At 37.5% G+C, this 20371-nt stretch overlaps 1 protein-coding gene and 2 long non-coding RNA genes across 6 annotated transcripts; 2 read left to right on the forward strand and 1 right to left on the reverse strand.

Moving 5' to 3' along the window:
• Positions 1-1293: 1293 nt before the first annotated feature.
• On the reverse strand, positions 1294-12987 carry LOC110798846 (uncharacterized). 3 transcript variants are annotated; one of them, XR_008927782.1, is made up of 9 exons: positions 12745-12987; positions 12190-12658; positions 11086-11203; positions 9971-10092; positions 8255-8340; positions 7028-7137; positions 6903-6935; positions 2099-2536; positions 1294-1563 (listed from the first exon to the last, which is right to left on the reverse strand). XR_008927782.1 is itself a non-coding variant. In XM_022004045.2 (8 exons), exons 1-8 carry the CDS (start codon positions 12833-12835, stop codon positions 1513-1515), a joined length of 1080 nt encoding a protein of 359 aa, XP_021859737.1. In that variant the 5' UTR covers positions 12836-12984; the 3' UTR covers positions 1294-1512. The 3 variants fall into 3 exon arrangements, 2 of the variants coding, with proteins under 2 accessions (XP_021859737.1, XP_021859738.1); XM_022004045.2 differs by lacking the exon at positions 2099-2536 and having other exon boundaries at positions 12745-12984; XM_022004046.2 differs by lacking the exons at positions 1294-1563; positions 2099-2536 and adding an exon at positions 2562-3581.
• An 834-nt stretch (positions 12988-13821) lies between these two features.
• LOC130466041 (uncharacterized) lies at positions 13822-16377 on the forward strand. Of its 2 annotated transcripts, none has more exons than XR_008926061.1 (5): positions 13822-14257; positions 14356-14435; positions 15401-15553; positions 15690-15813; positions 16290-16377. It is a non-coding gene; the product is annotated as an uncharacterized lncRNA (long non-coding RNA). The 2 variants fall into 2 exon arrangements; XR_008926062.1 differs by having other exon boundaries at positions 16256-16375.
• A 584-nt stretch (positions 16378-16961) lies between these two features.
• On the forward strand, positions 16962-18771 carry LOC130466042 (uncharacterized). The gene is made up of 4 exons (XR_008926063.1): positions 16962-17017; positions 17123-17191; positions 17427-17747; positions 18604-18771. It is a non-coding gene; the product is annotated as an uncharacterized lncRNA (long non-coding RNA).
• Positions 18772-20371: the final 1600 nt, after the last annotated feature.

The raw sequence follows: 20371 nt of genomic DNA on the forward strand, positions 1-20371 counted from the left end.
ATGAGTTGAAAATAATAAATCAATAAAATACTAAGGAAATAAAACGAGAACATAGAATTGGCTTGGTAAAACTGGTAAATACTTTCCTATTCATTTATTCAAATGACTTATCAGAACTATAAATCAAAAGCGGTAATTTTATAATGAGTTAATCAAATGACTTATCAGAACGGTAAATCAAAAGCGGTAATTCTATAATACTATAGCTCAACAAAATGTACAAATATACTCCAAAATATACAGATATAACCGGTTGTATAGTAAAGACTCTCTCTAGACTTTTATATACAGTACTTTATACAGGATTTCACTAATTAAAATTGGAAAAGACATATACACGGAGAATATGTTTAAGACAAAGATGAAAGTAGGTAATTTAGACAAAATTAAGAGCAAAGTATATTTTATAGAAGTATTAAATTTACAGGCCTAGATGTTGTATTAACGAGCTGGACTAATTAAGAAGGGGTGTCGACTCAACATAGTGTGCATTGAGCTGGAAAGTACACACTGTTTGACACCCCCCATCATATGGGTCTCTGATTATCTGAACTGCCATATGCTTTCTATTAATTTTGTTTCCAATTTCTTAATATAAATTTATGAAAATAAAATAAAATAAAATAAAACAAAATTTAAAGGTATAATAATTTGATTGATAGTATATGATACCACCTGTGTCCCCTGTTTGTTATACTACGTACTAAGTTATTGAACGCATATATTCTACTCCGTATATTTTATTTAGTAAATACTTGGTATAAAATAATAAAAGTATGAGTATAAATCATTCAAAGCATAACTGCCGATGCCTGTACGGCTGTACAGTGTGAGTGTATACAGTATACTGGAGAATTATTATACATTTATACTCTTCAACTTGCTTAACAAGAAGCAACCTCCACTGTCATGAACGTGTTACTGCACATTTTTTAATTTTAACTTAACTTTGTTTTGGTTTAGTGGTTCGATCACGACTCACGAGTCATAAATTCATGATATGTGGTCACTCATGACATGTCAGGATCAAGTCCTACTAAAGACGCATTAGCCTTGAATTTATCTTACGTTTGCGATTTTGTTAATCATGAATCTTATTCCGCATATTGTTTTGTTGAAACGAAGCTATTTCTATTCTAACTAAACATCATGGAAATGGACAAAAATGAAGATCCTAGTATGATACAGATATGGAAACATTCAATATGTGCCCAAGAGGCCAAGACAATATAGGCATTGTCCAATGCTACCTGAATTTGACATCCAAATGCAGGTTGAACAAAATGACACGAATCAAAACAACACGAGAGGATTTATAAACATAATAATAATAATAATATTCAAGGTACAATTTATGTACGTTACAACCACCTAATCTTTGGTCGATTGTATTTTTTCTTTGGCAGCAGAAGATGTAAGAAAATATCAATAGAAATTCCAGACAGGCTTAACTTACATCATAAAACACCTGTACTTGACCATTATCAGCAAGACATAATCTATAACCTGGCTTTATATTGCAACTGGATACCCTTCAAGTTCAGTTCTTTTCATGAGTTCTTTCTGCAAAAGTAAGTATTATCATAAGTGAAAAACAGAGCAACTAATCATTCATTGGTTTACACTTAAAAAAACATACAAACTAGTCAAGTGACTTCAAATCTGAAACTCCTATAAACATGTTTATGGACAATGAGGCGCATCAAAAAGCCCTTGGACTGTATCAAAGTGAAGTGAAGCTATGAGCTCATCGTTATAGTTAACATATTACTCATACGGCCCGTTTGGTAGCCAGTAAGAAATAGTGGGCATGAGAATGAATTTAAGTGTTTCTAACAAGCAAAATAACACCATAATGTCTATGGGTAATGAATCTTTATCTCAAATGTTTTGCTTTTATAAATTTGCATTCTCGCCAAAAGCCACTCCCCAAATGCTAATGGATGTTAATGAAATTTATAAAGGAAAAAATAGATATTTTTGACTGAACTAGCAATATCATGGGAATAAAAACACCATGAGAATAAAATAGCAATATCATGGGAATAAAAACACCATGAGAATAAAATAGCAATATCATGGGAATAAAATAGATAACCTCATTTATGACCAAGAAGAAGCTTTCTGGATGACCAGGGTCAGGATTAATTGGATTAATAGTGGGGTAAAAACACCAGCTTCTTTCATAACTCTTTCATAACTCTGTGATTATTAGAAGAAGGAATAAAATCACCACTTTGAAGTCAGACGTGGGTCTTGGGATAGAGGGAGATGAGCTAGTGCCTCATATTGTTAAATACTTTTCCAATCTCTTTACCTCTGAGTTGAACATCCCCCCTTGCCAAAACCATCACAACTCTAATGAGATCAATATTGACTATGCCACTAATGTAGAAGAAATAGGGAGAGCAGTATTTGATCCAGGGGGCTTTGTGGCAAGACCTTTACAAGTTTGTTGATAATGTCCTCCAGTCAAAGTCCTTTCCCCAATCCATAAATGACACCACCATCTGCATCATCCCAAAAACTGATCAACCTGAAACCATTAAGCAGTTTAGACCCATCAGCCTTTGTAATGCTAGCTATAAGATAGTGTCTAAGATCCTTGTTAATAGAATCAGACCCCACCTTAAAGACATTATCTCCCCCAATCACAACAGCTTCCTTCCTGGAAGAGGGTGTGAAGTTAACTACATTGCAGCTTGTGAAATCTTGCACTCCATGAAATCTAGGAAAGGAAAATTTGGGTGGTTTGCTTTTAAAATTTACCTAGAAAAGGCTTATGATAGACTGGAATGAAACTTTGTTAGGTTCTGCCTAGCTAGGAAAGGGTTTGATAAGAATTCCACTGATCTCATCCTTAACTGTGTTGCCTCCCCTGCCACCTCTGTCATTGTGAATGGTAAGCCTTCCCCTACCTTTAAGACCTCCAGGGAAATTAGCCAAGGGGATCCTATATCCCCATACATTTTCATCATTCGCATGGAGCACCTAGCTGATAATTTCTGACTCTGCAAATAAAGGGAAATGGAAACCCTTCTGTTTAAGGAGAAATGACATACCAATCACCCACCTGATGTTTGTAGATGACCTGTTATTATTTGGGGACACCTCTATTTCAACTCTTCACATCATGAAGGAAGTTCTTGGAAATTTTTGGGAATGCTCAGGCCAAAAAATGAACAATGCTAAGAGTAAAATATACTTTTCCAAGTATACCCTCCAAAACCAAAAAGATATGTTCTGTGAGTCACTTCAGGTTCAGCCAAGTCCAGACATAGGTACTTACCTAGGTTTCCCTCTTACAGATAAAAGACCAACCAAGAATCAAACATCAAATATCTGTAGGAAAATCAAAAGTAAACTTGCTTCATGGAAGGCCAAATACCTTAGTAAAGCTGGTAGGCTAGTGCTGATAAAATCCTCTCTGAGTGCTATAGCAAGCTACTCAATGCAGGTGTTGTATTTACCTCAAAAAACCCTCCAGAACATTGACCAGATTTGTGCAAACTTTATGTGGGATTCTGATCCACAGAAGAAGAGAACCCGGGATTCAGATTTGGGGGGTCTTATTGTTAGCTCTGCAATAATAATGAACCAAGTGCTCATGACCAAATCTTGTCATAAGATTAATCAAGGATAAATACATTACCAATAGACCTTACCCAGCTGCTTTCACAAAGGGCTCCCATATATGGCAAAATGTAGGGAAGGGGTGGGGCTTGTATCAAAGTCTAACTGCTTGGTGCATTGGGGAGGGAAATCATATCAACCTTTGGCATGACAACTGAACTGGAAAAGACACCTTAAGGTCCCTGGTCCATGGCCCTTTGAATAGAGATGAAGAGACCAAAATGTTAAATTGTGTAATGAGAGATGGTCACTGGAACCTGAATGGTATGTCCTTTATTCTCCCCACTGATCTCCTTATTTGGATCCAAGCTATCCCCATTCCCCAGTTTGGTGAGGATGTCCCCTACTGTTCCTTGTCTAAAGGTCTCAAATTTGACTCTAAAAGTGCTTACAACAAAATTTGGAACAACAAGTTCCGTGACACTACCTCTAATGAGAAGTGGAGTTATATTTAGAAAGCCAGATGCCCCCCAAAAATTAAAATTTTCCTTTGGCTAATCCTTTGGGGTAGGCTTCCAACTGCCTCCCATCTAACTAGCAGACAAATTATTCCTAATGGAAAGTGCCAGTTTTGCCCAGTAATCCAAGAAGACATTGAACACATATTTCTGCACTGTCCTAGAGCTATTGATTTCTGGAACAATATTGAGTTTAACAACAAATTCAGTCACTTGCATTCTGACTTTGAAACCTGGTTTTTGGATAATCTGAAAGACAATACTAATCCCATAAACCTAAACACCTCTCCCCAAACTGTTTTTGCCTTTTGTCTGCGGAGAATATGGAATAGGGAGAAACCTCTTGACCTTCCAAAAAGAAAATAAAACTATTGCCCCTTGGTGTCAACAAACTCTATGGCTGGCCAAAGAGTTTGAAAACACAGAAACACTTAAATCAAAACAGGTTAGACCAATGTATATAGATTCCCCAACCCAAACCAAGTTTATTGTTAAATGTGATGCTTCTTTCTGTGCTTCTACTCTCCTTGCTTCATATGCCATTATTTGCAGAGATGAAGACCACATATTTATTGCTGGTATAGATGGAACTTTCACCACAATTACAACCAATGTTCCAGAAGCCCAAGCCATTTTGATGGCCACCTCATGGACCATAGTAAAAGCTTGGCAGAATGTGACCATAATTTCAGACTGCAAGGAAGCAATCACACCAAGCACCATTTTCATTGCTTACTAATCTGTATGGTAAATGTAGGGAATTGCTAAGCACCCAAGGATGCCTCTGGGTGAGAAGAAGGGAGCAACTCATGGAGGTGGACTACGTGGCAAAAAAGCCAAGAACCAGCTGAGTCTGTTGGATCAAGGCATTGAATTAACCCCACCCCCTTGTCTACTTAGTGATATTTCAATTAAAAATGACACTAATTTTTTGGAAGCATGCTTGCTTCGTAATCATTGGGCCATATGTGGTTGTATTCTTGCCTCCGCAAGGAGTGGAGAGAACTAACAAACTAGTTATGTTGTATGATCTTTTGTTAAGTAATTAATTAAGTCACTCTTTGCTATCAAAAAAAAACAGCAATATCATGGGAATGGATATTAATTTTCCTTACAAATTCATCCCATTAACACCATTAATGACCGGCTACCGAATAGGACGATAGAACTTTTACATTTTAATTATAGAGGAGTTTATCAATACTTCCACAAGAAAATGTGAGAGCTTGGTGCATCTATGCAAGCCTCGTCCATACTTGAGAAAATAGCCTCAAGATAAGCTTTGGAGAAGATCAAAGCACAAGCACCCCTGTCTCTCATTTTAGGTGACTCATTTTAGGTATGTCTAAATTCTAAAACACTGAAAACCCTGGCTGTTATATAACCTAACGCAGTCTGCAGTACTGCAGTGTGCAAATTTCAAATTCATCCACAATATTAACTTTATACCCTTTCAGCAGATTCTTCTCAAAGGCAGAAACTAAGGTGAGCATATTGGAGTGAGTCATGGGGGAAGGGAAATAAAAGCAGTATTAAGCTATATTAACATCTGATGAGCACCTAAAATTCTAGTACGTTTAAATCATTTTAAGTGAAGTTTTTTGTTCCTCCAATGTACAAACAAGAAAAGCATTCGACACAGCACTCCTGAAGCTTAAGCAAACAGTTCGTCAACACCCACAAACATGCAGACGAGGAATTCCATTAAAGATTAAACTGAGGGGCCAAACATATAAACTAAAAGGAAAAATTAATAACAAAAGTCCACTATAGACAATCTTCCTTAGAATGTCTCAAGTTTCAAATAACTAGGGGTAGTCCAAACTACAATGGGGTCTTCTCCAAATGGTTCATGACCTGAACTGCGCTGCTAAACTGGTTAAATACTTAAAATAAACCGCGTAACATATTTCCATTGTTTCTCGTACAAAAATTTAGAATTTCTGTCTCCTCTCTCCACCCGGCTCCTCCCACTGTCCACCCCACCATAAAGCCACAACAAACAGCCCACCCAACCCACCACCAATAAGCCCATCCCAGCCAATGCCCAACCACGACCAAAAATTCCAAGCCAACACCAACATTCAACGCCTTCCAACAATACACTCAATAATTCAAGTTTTCTCGGATCCAATGGCAAAGTTTCCTTCACTATTGCCTTGATTCTCTCACATCTTACTCTGTCAATCTCTAGGTAGAGAGAATTGTTGGGAAGGCGGTTGTTGCCATTGGTGAGAAAGGGAGGATAGATCGAAGGGGAATGGAAAGGGTAAAGGTAAAGGTTGAAGGACGGAGAAGAGGTTGGAAGAGAGAAAGCTGAATAACGCAGGGGTTTGCCAGTGAAGGGGGAGGAAAAGGAGGGAGGCCGGTGGTACCAGTGGCAGGAGAGGTAGCAGGGCGGAGTAAGGGGGAGTACTTCCGGCCAGAGATGTGGTTGTGGAGGTCTTGGGAGGGAAGAGTGGTGGCTGTGGTGTGGGGGGAAAAGTAGGGAGAAAGATGAGAGAAGATAAGGTTCTTTTTCAAATGAAAAAAAGTTACGATTTTACGGATTAGTCGGTCACAAGTCATTCAGAAACATTTCGAGAAGATACAATAATAGTTGTGACTGCCTCTAGTTATCGGAAGTTGGTTTTTTTAAAAAAAATTGATAGTCCATAGACCATAGAGTAAGGACTTTTGTAATTTTCCAATTTAAAATGCAACCTTATGGGCGACTAGAACAAATTTATTTCTCTAGAAGCAATTTAACAACCTAACCCTAACGTGTCAACTAATATTTCAGCATTTTTACGCCTAGAGATTTGAGTGTACCTGAATTAATGTCGTAATCATCCCTGGAGTCCCCTGTATATTTGATAAAAGGTGAAATAGTAAATAAGGTGAGAAAGCGATATACTAGCAATATGACAATCTTGGGAAAGGAATGAAATGCATGCCTTAAAATTCTTCTCCAGCCACGACACTTCTTTCCATGATTTTGATTCCAGTGATGTCCATGACCGAGGAGCTTGAATTGTTTCTACATGCTGTAGAAGTCTCAAGCTATCTACATTAAAGAAGACAGAAACAAGGAGTTAGGTGGAACGCACAAGAAGACAACCAGAGTTCCCAAAATTCTCTACGTGCTTTAGTAATATTAGCTTATATGGCTATGTTACTTGGTCATAGGTAATATGTGAAAATTAGCATGATTTGGTTCAAACTGAAGTGTAAGTGTCATATCAGTCCATTAACTAATCTGACATAACAGAACATGTTTCTCCAAAAGTCCAAATTGCACAAAACTAAGCCCTTTGACATGTGGGTTTTTACTTACTTTCAGCTTATTCAGGTTAAATGTGTTCTGATATTACAGTAAGCTACGGATCATGTCTGTGTTTTGGCTTCCTTCAAAAATAAAAAGATCATTTGGTCATCAAGAAAGAATCTTCTATTCTTCTACTGCCTACATCTACGTTGCTCAGATTTTTCAAAAGTGTTTGGCTGGTTAAAGCATCCAAAAAAGATACATCAAGCATTATTACAATATCCTTCTACTTCTCACAGACTATGCCCAAGTATCCATAAACCTTTAAGAGTTAAGGTGTTGGTGCAGTGTCCAACATTGGTGCAGCACTGTAAATGGAGAGTACAAATAACAGAGGTCTGAATTGATTACGTTTAAGACCATCAAGAAAAGACGACCACTAAAAGCAAGCAGTGATTTAGCACTCCAAAAGTTTATATAGGTAACCTGTCCATTAACTCTTTGTGAGCAATTGGGAGTGCCCTCCCCACCCCCTCTTACCCAAGTCATTAATCTTTGAGTTCTCCAAAATTTCATAGCCACTTCAAACGTTACAAAACTTGTGGTATCCGTTCATTACCTACTTCTCCTTCAATTGCTTTCATGTTTTGTTCAAAATTTATTATAGGACGAATGACATTAAAAATTACCAACACGTTCCTTTTTCCCACCAAAAATACAAGAGCTCCAAACCAGCAAAAGGTGCAAACTAAATACCTACTATTGAAGCAAATGACAGCAGATAAATCAGAAAACCCAAAAAAGTCTTAAACTCTTTATTAATGATACACCAGCAGAACTATGCAGATAAAACTGCCTCTTTCCTTAAACTAATATGGATGAAATTTACAAACAATAGAATAAAAAAGATAGTTACTTGTAACAAATGCTTCTTCCCAACTGTCACGTTCTGACCAAGACGGTGATACTTCTCGAACTGCAATGCCCTTGCTCAAGCATATTCTGTTTTTATAAAATTAAAGAAACAAAAAAGGTCAGAACTTTTATACCAAGAATTCACGGCAGAGAAGTAGAGTCTCCATTGGATCCTCAACTGGAGAGACATACAATGTCCACCTGTCTGCTGCTTCACAACAAGTATGAAGAATAATAGTTCAAGAAGATATTTGATACTCAACGCAAGAACAAAAACATTCTAGATAGCTAAGATAATCAATATTCTTTTCTCATATGAGTCATATCTTACTAATCCATATTCCATAGATATATTCATCTAATGAATGGTAAGGAGTTGCCAAAGAGTGAATGCTTTACGTACTTCAGATCGATTCTGCAGAAGAATAGAGAAATATGTGACCCAGAATACTAAGTCTGGTTGACTCAAATGGAGAGTAGCGACAGGGGTACTGTGTGGACTGAGGTGTACCTTTGAAGCTAAAGGGAAGCTTTTATCAGGCGGCTATCAGGCTAGCGTTTTAATAGGAGTCGGATTGTTGGCCAACTTGGACATTTAGGAAATATCATATTAGGAAGATGGGAGTAGTATAAATTCAAATGTTGAGATGGTTGTGTGGGAACACCTTAAAGGATAGAAAAAAAAATGAAGATATTAGGAGAAAATAGTTGCCGGTAGTGAGGATAAAATAAGGGAGAACCGATTGCGTCTGTTTTGGCATGTGAGACGCATATCAGAAGATGCAACACTAAGAAAAGTAGAAGGTTGGGATCATGTGGATCTTAGAAGAAGGCCGAGGGTGACCGAAGATGACTTGGATGGAAGGAGTTAAGATTAGATTATTTAAGAATGATATGAAGAAGTTAGGCTTGTAAGTACATAACACTGGATAGAAGGGAATGGAGGGAGAGGATCATGGTTGCCGACAGACCCCGTCATCGGGATTAAGACTTTGATATTGTTGGGGGAAAAGGAAAGTAAGCTAAATAATCCTCCTCTATTTTAAAATATAAGGCTCGGGGATAGGGAAATACAAGCATTACATAAAAAAAAGTTATAGTCAAACACGAAATATGTTCTCTTCCTTGAAAGATACGTAGAGGATATTATCCTGAAGTGAAGAAAAGGACAGACCACACATTGTTTGACGATCAGGCCCTTAAATTGGGAAACGCAGGATACTACACTTTGGCTCAAAAATATTGACTTTTTTACTTTTAAAGATAGATGCATGAGTGTACGACAGTATGAGCCATACGACTATCTCATTAGTCATGACAAGACTTGACCTGTGAGCTTCTGAACCACCTTTTTTTTTCTTCTAAGAAAACTGAAATAAATTGAACAAATTCGAAAGCAAAGGAGGTGGGAGTTAACCTGATGACAATTTGGCAATGTTCTTTCGAGGGGAAAAAAGATACCACTGGCAAGTCAACCAACAAAAAATTCAATGTACTAAGAAAGAACAGATCCCACTGTATCCAGATGTTCAAAAATTATCCCAATCAAAGCAAGATAAAAAGATCAACAAGAATGTGGTCAATAAGTCCATCATTCAACATAAAGACATGATATTTCAATATAGTAATAGGCACAGGAAACTAAATCAACATTTAAACCAAGATGGCAACAAGCATTTTGATAAGACATAAATTCTAATAAGGTGAAAGCTCTTACTCAATCACTAGTTGACGAATAACCCCAGGAAGGACACCATCATTTACAGGAGCTGTCTGTAATTCATACGACAGCAAACTTCCATCATTGAATGAGCTTTTCCCGGAGGCTTCAATGTTTCCCTGTAACCAAAGAAACTCAATTTTTGTTTCAGAAAAGAAAAAAAAAACCATTTTTATTAGAAAAGAAAAAACAATCATAAGGGGAAACCCTATATGTGGTCAAACTAGCTTCTCCCCCCACCCAACACATCCAGCCATCCATACCAGATCCCTTCCCCACCCCCTCACTTAATTCCATATTTTGACTCCCAACTAATATTACATTTCACAACCTAAATTTCCATCTATACAAATGAAAGTCACAGGACGAATCGGAATAAGCATAATTTGTCTGAATGATGCGTTTGGAAAATTTGTGTGAGTGAGTTCAGAGCATGTACATTGGTTGGCTCTTCAAAAGAGCTCTTGGAGGACTCTCCCCTCTCTCTCTACCACTATCTCTCTACAAGACACACTCAAGAATTCATTCTTAAAAACACCCAACATTGGTTGGTTCCTCAAATGAGCTCTCCATTATTATTTTTACCATTTGGTGGTCCACAATTAATTGTGCTTTTAACCAAAGTTACTATCCAATTTTCAAAGTTACTCCCCACTTTTCAACAAGAATCAACTCTTGAAGGGCTCTTGGGCAAGAGCTACTCAAGAGCCCCTCAAGAACCACTCAAGAGCCCCAATGTTGGCCAAGAGATAGTTCTTGTTGGAGAGCCACTCCAAGAGCCCCAATGTACATGCTCTCATATTACATTTGGTGTTCAATTAATACTACCATTTCGGCATTTTAAATTGCTACTAAGAACTCGGCAAAATTAACAGATTAATGACAAATAAATCATGCTTATGCAAGCTGATAGCCTACAAATTAACATTGTATTTTTTTTTTTAAACCTGCACCTGCAATGGTGAGATACCAAATCATAATTGTATATTTGTATGTTTTATTTGTTGCAAGTAGAAGCCAGTAAAACCAGAAAGAAAACTCATCCTGTCTTCAGGGTTCCTTAGGAGTCCAGAAAGCCTAGTGATGATGCGTATAAATAATTAGCTTCTCACCTTAAAACGAACTACAAAGAAATTTGTTATCGTCCCTTCAAGTATCCGATCACCATTATCTGACAACAATAGTTCGGTAGCAAAAGGAGGTCTCAACATTTCCAAAGGCTTCCTTAGCCTACCTAGAAAGTAGTTTCCCAAATTACAACTCAAAAAAGATAACAGCTTTAAAGCCATAAATATTCAGCATGCAAAATAGGAAGATGATCAACGAAATGCCTGTGTAAACTTATAAGGGTTTCATGGTTTATTTAGGGTTAATCAGAACTAATTATTTGAAAGCATTTTCAACCAGCAGCAGAGATGCATTACAAATATAAGTTTACCAACCTCAATAATATAGTCCATAAAAAGCAGTAATCCCAATTGAGTTATGGAAGTGGGTTTGGCCCTTAGTATAACAAGATCATCCGGAAGCACATAATGAAAGGAGGTATAGATAGTAGGCAGTTTATCTGTTTGGATATCTCCTTATTCCATCTTTCTCTTTACCCCATCTCTCTTTCTCCTCACCACCCAGGTGGCTCACACTCCTTTCCCTTCATAAATAAGTCAGCGGAGCGGTTGATGCCAAGGTCTGGAGTGAAACAAATACCCAAGAAAAAGAAAAGGGTTGTTTCTAATATCAGTTTAAAGCTAGGAAAATAAGCAGTCAAATTCGGTTTCGTTGTCTAATATACTTCGTACATGGGTTCAGGTTCAACCAATTTCCTACCATCTTATGAAGTACAGAAACTCTTTTTATCCGTACAATCTTGATGAAAACCTACTTCACCAAGTGTTTTTTAATGTTCATACTTGTTCTAGTGCTGGTATGATCGCACCCAAATCATTTTGGGACTAAGGCTTTGTTGTTGTTGTTGTTGTATACTTGTTCTGGCCTTTCACATACGGAGTAAATTCTTTATGAAGTTCATCTAAGTTCATTACCTTAGCTAAACCAATCAACCAATTCAATTGAAAATGGGATGAAAACCAGATTGTTAATGTTTTAACTAGAAGATCACACATTACTCCTTATAATTTCATACACCAAACATTGATCAATATCATGAAGTTCAAAATAGAATAAGCAATCAAACAAACAAATCTAGACATCCAAACCTTGCCCAATCAGAGTACTTAGCCTCAGCAAAATCCCTCCTACATCCAACAACAGCCAACCGCGCCCCATTCCCCTCCGCGCCAAACACCAGCGGCACATACATTCCAATATGCACATACACATCCAATGCCCTATCAATCATCTCCTCCTCAATCCTCCCTTGAATTCCATTCACTCCCTCAAAATTCCCTCCAACAAGCATCGAAATCGCCAACTCCTCGCCATAACTCCTCTCCTTAATCGCAACCGGCAGCGCATTCCCCATCGCATCATTAACGCGACGGCGTATTGAACACTCCCAATTCATGGAGGATGAAAATGAGGAAGACCCAGAAAACCGGGGCCCGAAAACGAGTTGTGGGCTTGACTTGAGAAGAAATTGGAGGGAATTGGAGAGTCTCTTGATGTGGCGATCCCAAAACAAGATGAATTCGCCATTGTTGTGGGTTCGAGTTGTGGTATATGCACCTGCACATTTGTTCAAATTCTAGGGTTCAAGCTTCCATTTCCGGAAAGGGAAAAAGGAGAGGAAAAAGAAGAAAGAGGAAGAAGACCTGGGTTTGTTTCGAGAAATGTGGCGATCGACGGCGTCTCCGGCGGTGGTAAAAGGACGCCGTTGGTGAAGAGAAATCTCGCCGTCGACATATTTTCTCTCTCTCTCAGTTAGCAACTTAGCACTTAGCCGTTTGAAAAGGCGCCACCAAAATTGCAAAGGATTTTTTTTGTGGGGCGAAATTTTGTTACATTTTTAGCTTGTTTTATTGCCACTTTTTGACTTTTAAGTATTTACCTCCGTCTTATAAGAAGAAGCAATGGCCTTTTTATATGGAATAAATGAGGTTCGTTTTTTTTGTTGAGCAATGGAATGCAATTTGTCCCTCTTCATTGATTTTGGTTCTTTTTAAACAAACTCCCCAAATCTAGTCACTAACTTGCAACGGGGCTCTCAATGCGATATTCAATAAGCATGGACAATTAATGTTACGTACTCTCCAAAAGTATAAACATTTCCACTAATATCTAAATTTTAATGCCAATAAATTTTAATCAAATCTAAATCAACTTTGGCCAGATCAAATAAGTTTTAATTACGTTCAATCAGGTTCTATAAATTCATAACATTTCAGGTGAAAACAACACACCTTTTGTTCTATTGTTGTTATGCTACTGAGTTTGTCATGATGCAATCACCCTTTGTTCAAAAGAAGTGACAATCTTAATTGTAGTCTCCGTAAATGATGTTATAAAGTTTAATCAAACAATTTTTTAGTAATTTTATGCGTTCTTTAGGCCGAGTTATTCAAATCAATATGAATGACTATTTTTTTATTTAAGATTATATATCCGATTGTGCAAAATTGAAGAGAGTAAATGTCACTTATAGGGGAATCTTGTCTATTTAGGGTATTTTCAATTACCCTTTGACCTTGTACATACTATCATTCCAAATGGAGTTACGGAGTACATCTACAATGGATTTGAAAAAATATTCAAATTCTCAACTTGGCGTATACCTAACAGCATCCAAGGCCGGCCCAGAATTATTATACTTGTACAATATGGCACATCCTACAACCTTTAAAAGCAAGGAGTTGTGTTTCACTATTCATCCAATAGTGGAACACCTAAAATGCCCTTCAATTTCTACTGATTTATCGTTTTTGCCCTCTTAACATCTTGCTCCTCCACGTTGCTTCAGCCTTAGACCCTCTCTTTACGTTCAGCCTTTGACCTAGGTCTTTCGTCCTCTTCCTTTTGCTTGCTCGAGCTTCCCCTTTCTCTTTCCTCCTGCTTCTCTTCTTGGTATAATCTCATCCCCATCTCCTACTGAAATTTTGTCGACCACACAATTCACGAATGAAGGGAGGTAAATATCGCAAAGATTCTCTGCCTTTGAATTGTAAGCTCTTCAGATCTGAAATTGTTATCATTTTCAATTGTTTTAAAAGTTTCTTATGCAGAAAGCTGAAACGGCAGCAAGTGAGACGAATAGGGCATCGGTTGTGGCGTTGAATGCTGAGATTCGTCGAATTAAAGGTTGATTGCAGCGATTGGCTCAAAAAAAGGGTGAGTTATTATTCTCAATTTTGTTTTGTGATACCACTGAACTTGATTTTACTTCAACATTTAATTGTTTGGTGCCCAAATTTCCCTAATTTTGTCAGGTTATATTCGGTTGTGGCGTTGAATGCTGAGATTCGTCGAATTAAAGGTTGATTGCAGCGATTGCTGCATATTTGTACAAGTAAGATCATCAATTACTCTTGTTCAGTATTTTAAAGTACGTTGGATGATAGTTTAATTTCCTCTCTTGCTCAAAATGTAGGGGAAAAGGAGTAATTTTTGAATGGTGCTTTTTAATGTTTAATCATGATTGCATATAAACTTGAGAAATCGTCGAGTTTTTCCTTTTGTTATTGACATATGCTACCTAGGTTAAAAGTAATGGACCACATTTTGTCTTTGTGCTCAAGGCTTGTTAAGCTCAAGTGAGTTGCAATGTGTAAACCTTTTGTGAAGATAAAAGGGTATTCTGATGTACTGTAATTGGCTTAGAAGAATTAGGTAATTTACTTTGAAGCGATAGTGCATAGATCAATAATGTCTAATTGCCCAAAATTACCCCCCAAAAAAATCGCGATTTCAAATGTTTGCTCTAATTAGTAATAGGGTTCATGATTACATACTGTAAATTGTAAATGGGCAAGAAACAAACAATTCTTGAATGAGAAAAAATGTGAGTGAAAGATCTCATGCGTTGAGATAGGTCCATGAATCTAAGATATTGTCCTAGCACCATGTTTAGGGTGTATCTATTTGAGGTTTTTAAAAGCAATTAGCCGCTTGAGTAGAATTTGGTACTTGAGCCAAGTCCACAGTCTCTTTAATGTCTGGGTGTAGGCACTATACTACGAACCACTATAGTTGTATTGAATATGTCATTAGTGGGCAATGCTAGAGAAGTTTTCAGTCAACTATGCAACTTCTTTGCTTAAATTCCTATCTCCGTATCCACGGTTTTATGTTTCTTCACTGTGTGCACTAAATTTGGGTGAAGATTTGTTTGCCATTCCACGACACATCATATGAACTTAATCTAGGTGGAAAAGGAGTTTCTCTGGCTTATACAGAGAACTTCAATTTGATATTTTCCATTCACCATGTTTACAACATTGGCTATTTTTCCTAATAAATTCCGCAAATTCACAGACTTGGAGAAGATCTCGTAAGTCTATGCTGGAAAGAATGATCAGTGGCATGATTTTTAAAAGAGCTTAGCTACTAAAGGAAATTGATGATCATGAAGCAAAGGTGGCAACCATATGTTCTGCAATGGGAGAGAGACCGTTGCATATTCAGCAGGTAAATAATTCTAATACTTGGAATTTCCCATGACTATTTGTCTATTTGTGAACTATTTGAATTGGTACATTTTGTTTTATTAGTTGTCATTGTAATCTTCATGCCCTTATGTTGCTTTTACTTGGATGCCCTTCAGCAAAGCAGTTTGCGGCTTTATAGGGTGTGATGTCGATGAACTCCATCAACTTTCGATAGTAGAGTTCACAACTTCTTTTTTTCGTTCAGATATTGCAAGAGGTTTTTGCAGCCAACAACATAAGGTAACCTGATTTTTTAGCTTATTCTGCTAAGGTGTTGTATATTTTAATCTGGTCCTCGTTGATTTCAGTAAGGAGATTCAGTTATCTCTTCCTGCTTATGTGCAGAAGTTAACCTTAGGTAACTTTGCATTCAGAACCTACGGTCTCCATATCTTTTCTGGATGATCAGCTAGAATAGTAAAAAAAAAACGAATATTTGATTAAGTCTCGGGTGGGATTGTTGCGTATATACTGCTATGATTTGAAACCAGAAAAAGGAAAAAAATTGTCATCCCTTGTACATATTATGCTATCCACATCTTACATTAAGTTAGTATGAGACCTTCTTATATACTATTATGCCCGTGTACTCCTATTCCTCAACAAGACTTTGTGAAACGGTCTTCTGTTAGTCGTCACTAAGCATGCTTAACTTCTGGGTTTTGACAGTAGCAATTCTCAGGTTTTTGTCAGAATCTCTTTTTCCTGATGTACAGATGATTTCGGGATCAATTCCAAACTTCCGTAATGCTGAGGGACAAGATGTGCTGCTCTTTATTGACAACATTTTCCGTTTTACCCACGTATGGTTTCCTGTCAAAGAACTTCTCTACTCATTGTGAATCTTCCGTGGATTGATCCTCTTGATTATGCAAACCCTTTTTTTTGTTGATTCTAGGCTAACTCAGAGGTGTCTGCTTTACTTGGATGTATTCCCTCGGCTGTTGGTTACCAACCTACCTTGGATACTGATCTTGGAGGTCCACAAGAGTGTATTACAACGACCAATAAGGGTTCTATTACTTCTGTCCAGGCTATCTATGTGCCTGTTGATGATTCGACAGATCCTCCTCCTGCTACAACTTTTCCTCATTTGGATGCCACTACTATATTATCCCGACAGGTAACTTACTTGAAGCTTATTTGATATTTGCAAAAAAAAAAACTTAGATAAAAGGATTTGTCATACTAGGTTCTTGTCTGTGTCTTTTGAGCAGTATGTACCTTGTGTTGAGGATCTTTGTTTAATATAACTCAAATCTCTCTCTTTCTATCTCCTAACATAACTCAAAACTCAAGTCACTGTCACAATTCTCATTATTATTTGTCTTGTATGCACGTCATACACAAGGGAACTCTCCTAAGCATATAAATTTCATGTTTTCAGGGATATTTCGAGCTGCCAAATTGGTATCTGTAGCACCTAAATAGAACTAAAGAGCTGGTTTGTTCTCTTTCCTATTCATGTCCTGTATTGTTTTCAAGCTTTTATTTATCACCGAAGTCCATGTAACTGACCTGATTGCTTTTTATTTTACCCTCTATTCAGGATGATAATACGAGCTTCTCACTGATCGTCCTAGGCTTTCTTCTCGCGTCGAGACATCTTGATCAAGAGGTGTAATTTCTATTTTTGTTTGCATTTTAATAATTTTGATATCTAGGGTTGGGTTTTTTTTATGTATTTTCTTTCCTCTTTTCCCTGTCTATCGCTCTTTTTTTTTAAAATGATTTTTCCATCTCCCGCTCTTTTTAAATTTTTAAATGATTTCATGTATTAGCAAGAACAGGATCCTGTGTTCACTTTGATGTAATTATTAGATTGATCTTTCTTGTTGCATATTTTATTGCAGTTCATATTAGTGGTATAAGATTTGGTATATAGTATCTGGATTGTTGGATGAGGGTTCACAAGGTCCGCACTGTCAGCAGTAACAGTTCATGTGACAAGTTTTACGAAGTTCCATGGAGTTGCAAAAACTCCAACAAAGACGATTGTGCGTAATCTGAAAGAATACATGGAGAAGAAGGGCTTACCAAAAGGGTTGGCTCTAGAGAGCTGCAATATTCTCGAAACTGCAGGACATGGGGTAGTTGCTCCTCTTCACCAGACGCTGCAATCTGCCATTAATGGGAATGATTCAGCATTGCCAAATTCTAGGACAGTTATTTGGGTCAGTTGCTCTATATTTTCTCCTATACAGTTTGTGGAATAACATTAAATGCATAATAGCTGTCTGGGATTCTCTACTTTCAATTTCTGGCATTTGTTTCACTAAAAGCTCAATCATTTGATGCTATTATAAGTTGGTATTCTGTCAACCGCAGTGTTTTTAACTTGTGCACTTTTCTTCTGCCTATCTGACAAGTGGAAATCATACTCCGAGTACTCTTTTAAGCTTCACTTGCTTAACAAGTTTTATTGAGCTTTCACTATACCACATCCCATGCTTAGTAGTGATACCAACCAATTAGAATCCAAAATTTGGTGGGAGCTTGCCATTGTTAGGACCCATTATGTTTCAGTGTCAGCACATTGACGTTGCCAAAGCGATCAACCTGATTTTTCTTCTTTTTTTCTCTATTCGTAAAGAAATGATATTAAAAAATATGAAGGACGTGTCACCCCTTTACGAAAGACGGGCTAAAGCCAAAAAGCTCATGCTTCTTCTAACGTGTATAGTGCTGATATTTTTTGTGGTAATCTAGGGACAAAAAGTTTGAGTATATTTGTGAAATTTGAGTATAGTGCTGAAGCATTTGCCTCAATTTTTGAGTATATTTCTAACTATATTTGTGAGTATATTTCTAACTATATTTGTGAAATTTGAGTATAGTGCTGAAGCATTGCCTCAATTTGTGGTAATCTAGGGATTTTAGTTGATTTCTTGAATACATCTTGTCTCTGGAACACTCGAGCATAAGCTCTGGTATCGAGGATTTGTTTAATTAAAAATTATTTTGCAGTCCAATTTTTAGGGTTTTGTTTGGTGTTGTCCATTGTTCTGAATTTCTGTAATTTTCTCGCAGATTTGAGGGAGATCGCGTCAGCTTTTGAAAACGGGTTCTTATATTAAGGAAGCACATTTCTGGTTTAGCTAATTGTCACTCACATAGAGCGGGAGGTTGAGCAACTTCTTTGGAAAAAAATCTGGTGGCAAACAAGAAGAAAGGAAAGCTCGAACCATATGGGTGTCAGAAGCTGATGGAAGAAGGTAACAAGAATTACATGTTGTTACTTGCGTAAAAATCTTCTTAACTGTGGAATAAAAAAGAAATTTGGTTCACTCTACATTCTAAAATTATGGGACCCTGAGTTGATTTAAGTTTCCGAATACTCTTTTTCCGTTTGCTTCATCTGTGTCCTATTCGTCCGTGTGTTTGTTTTGTTGCCTTTATAGCAGAAATGGGGTTTTGTAATCTGAACATGTTTTCAAACTCAGGATGTTCATAGAGATCGTTCGGGATTCTCTGGCCAAAATGTCCATCCCCAACAGTAGGTCGCAAGAGGTCCTGGGATCTTAAGTTCCCTTCCATCGAACTTCAACGTGTATGCTTGTCAAAGTGCCGGGGATAGCTTTGAGAGGCCGGGGCAATTTGGTAGTAGAGAGAGGCAGGGGCAATTTGACAATAGAGAGAGGCAAGGGTGGGCAGGACACAGTTTTGGTGAGGAAAGAGAAATCACCGAAACTCAATCCAACAGAACTCGGGAAGCATTTGTGTGAGCTTGGAGATCAGTTGTTTACAGGCACCTGTTACTCCAGTCCTAAAAACCACAGAACTAAAGAGCCTAGGCCAAAGGTTAGCCATTTTCGATTTCTTAGCTTGCTACTCCTAACATTTACCAATAAAGTTTTCTTTCGCAAAGTTGATCGCGTTCTTACATGATTCTTTAACTTTGACTAACAGGTACCACCAGCATTCAATATCTATCAGCAACAGGCAGTTGACTTCTTTCTGATAGTCTTTCCAAGATCACCTAGAAAGATGCAAGTAAAGTCTGCCGAGCCAATTCACTGGCAACACACAAATTCGGTTAAGTTTCTACTGTGGGAAAAAAACATCTATGGGAAAATATCATCACAACAATTTCAGAAGTTACAGCAAACATCGTTGTAAGAATCCTAACAGTAAATCTACAAAAAACGCGTAAAGCAGGTGTGTGCTGCAGAAACTGGTAGGTGGCATGGACTTGATGTTGTGTTCCCAGTAGCGCATTGCTACCTAAAAGAATGCTTAACAGGGACTACAGGAAGAGGATGACTGATGCCCAAGCTTTGAGTAAGTGTTTTCTCATTATGTTCTTTGGCTATTCAAGGTTCTGAGCTGGTGTACCATATATTTTAATCTGTATTTTGACTTGAGCTTTGAATTTACCTAATTTGGTCAAATAATGAGGCTTATGCGTACTTCATGTAACATTTGCTTAAGGAAAAGCTTTTGTAATTGATAGCCAAATCACATGTGAGTTCTGTCCTCACAGCTAGGGGCGCAAATTGCATGCTCCTCGGCATTACAAACACCCATCTTCTTCAATCTGGTTTTAAACTATAACCTATTATGAGCAGCAAACCATTTCTCTTTTCCCTACTGACAAGATCTGCTGCCTCTCTTTGCTTTCTCTGAGATTTCATCCCTTCCATTTGCGAACCCTACCTGTCATCTCTCCTCCGCCCCCTTAACTTTTCTCTCCTTTTCAGTATCCTTGGATCATCAGGAAATTGGTTTCATCAAGGTAATTCTTTCTCTTTCTTTTAATAATTCAGCCTGTAATTAGTAATGGTGGTCTGAAGTTGAT

This window comes from Spinacia oleracea, chromosome 1, assembly GCF_020520425.1.
Source record: "Spinacia oleracea cultivar Varoflay chromosome 1, BTI_SOV_V1, whole genome shotgun sequence".
In the NCBI taxonomy this organism is placed as follows: Eukaryota; Viridiplantae; Streptophyta; class Magnoliopsida; order Caryophyllales; family Amaranthaceae; genus Spinacia; species Spinacia oleracea.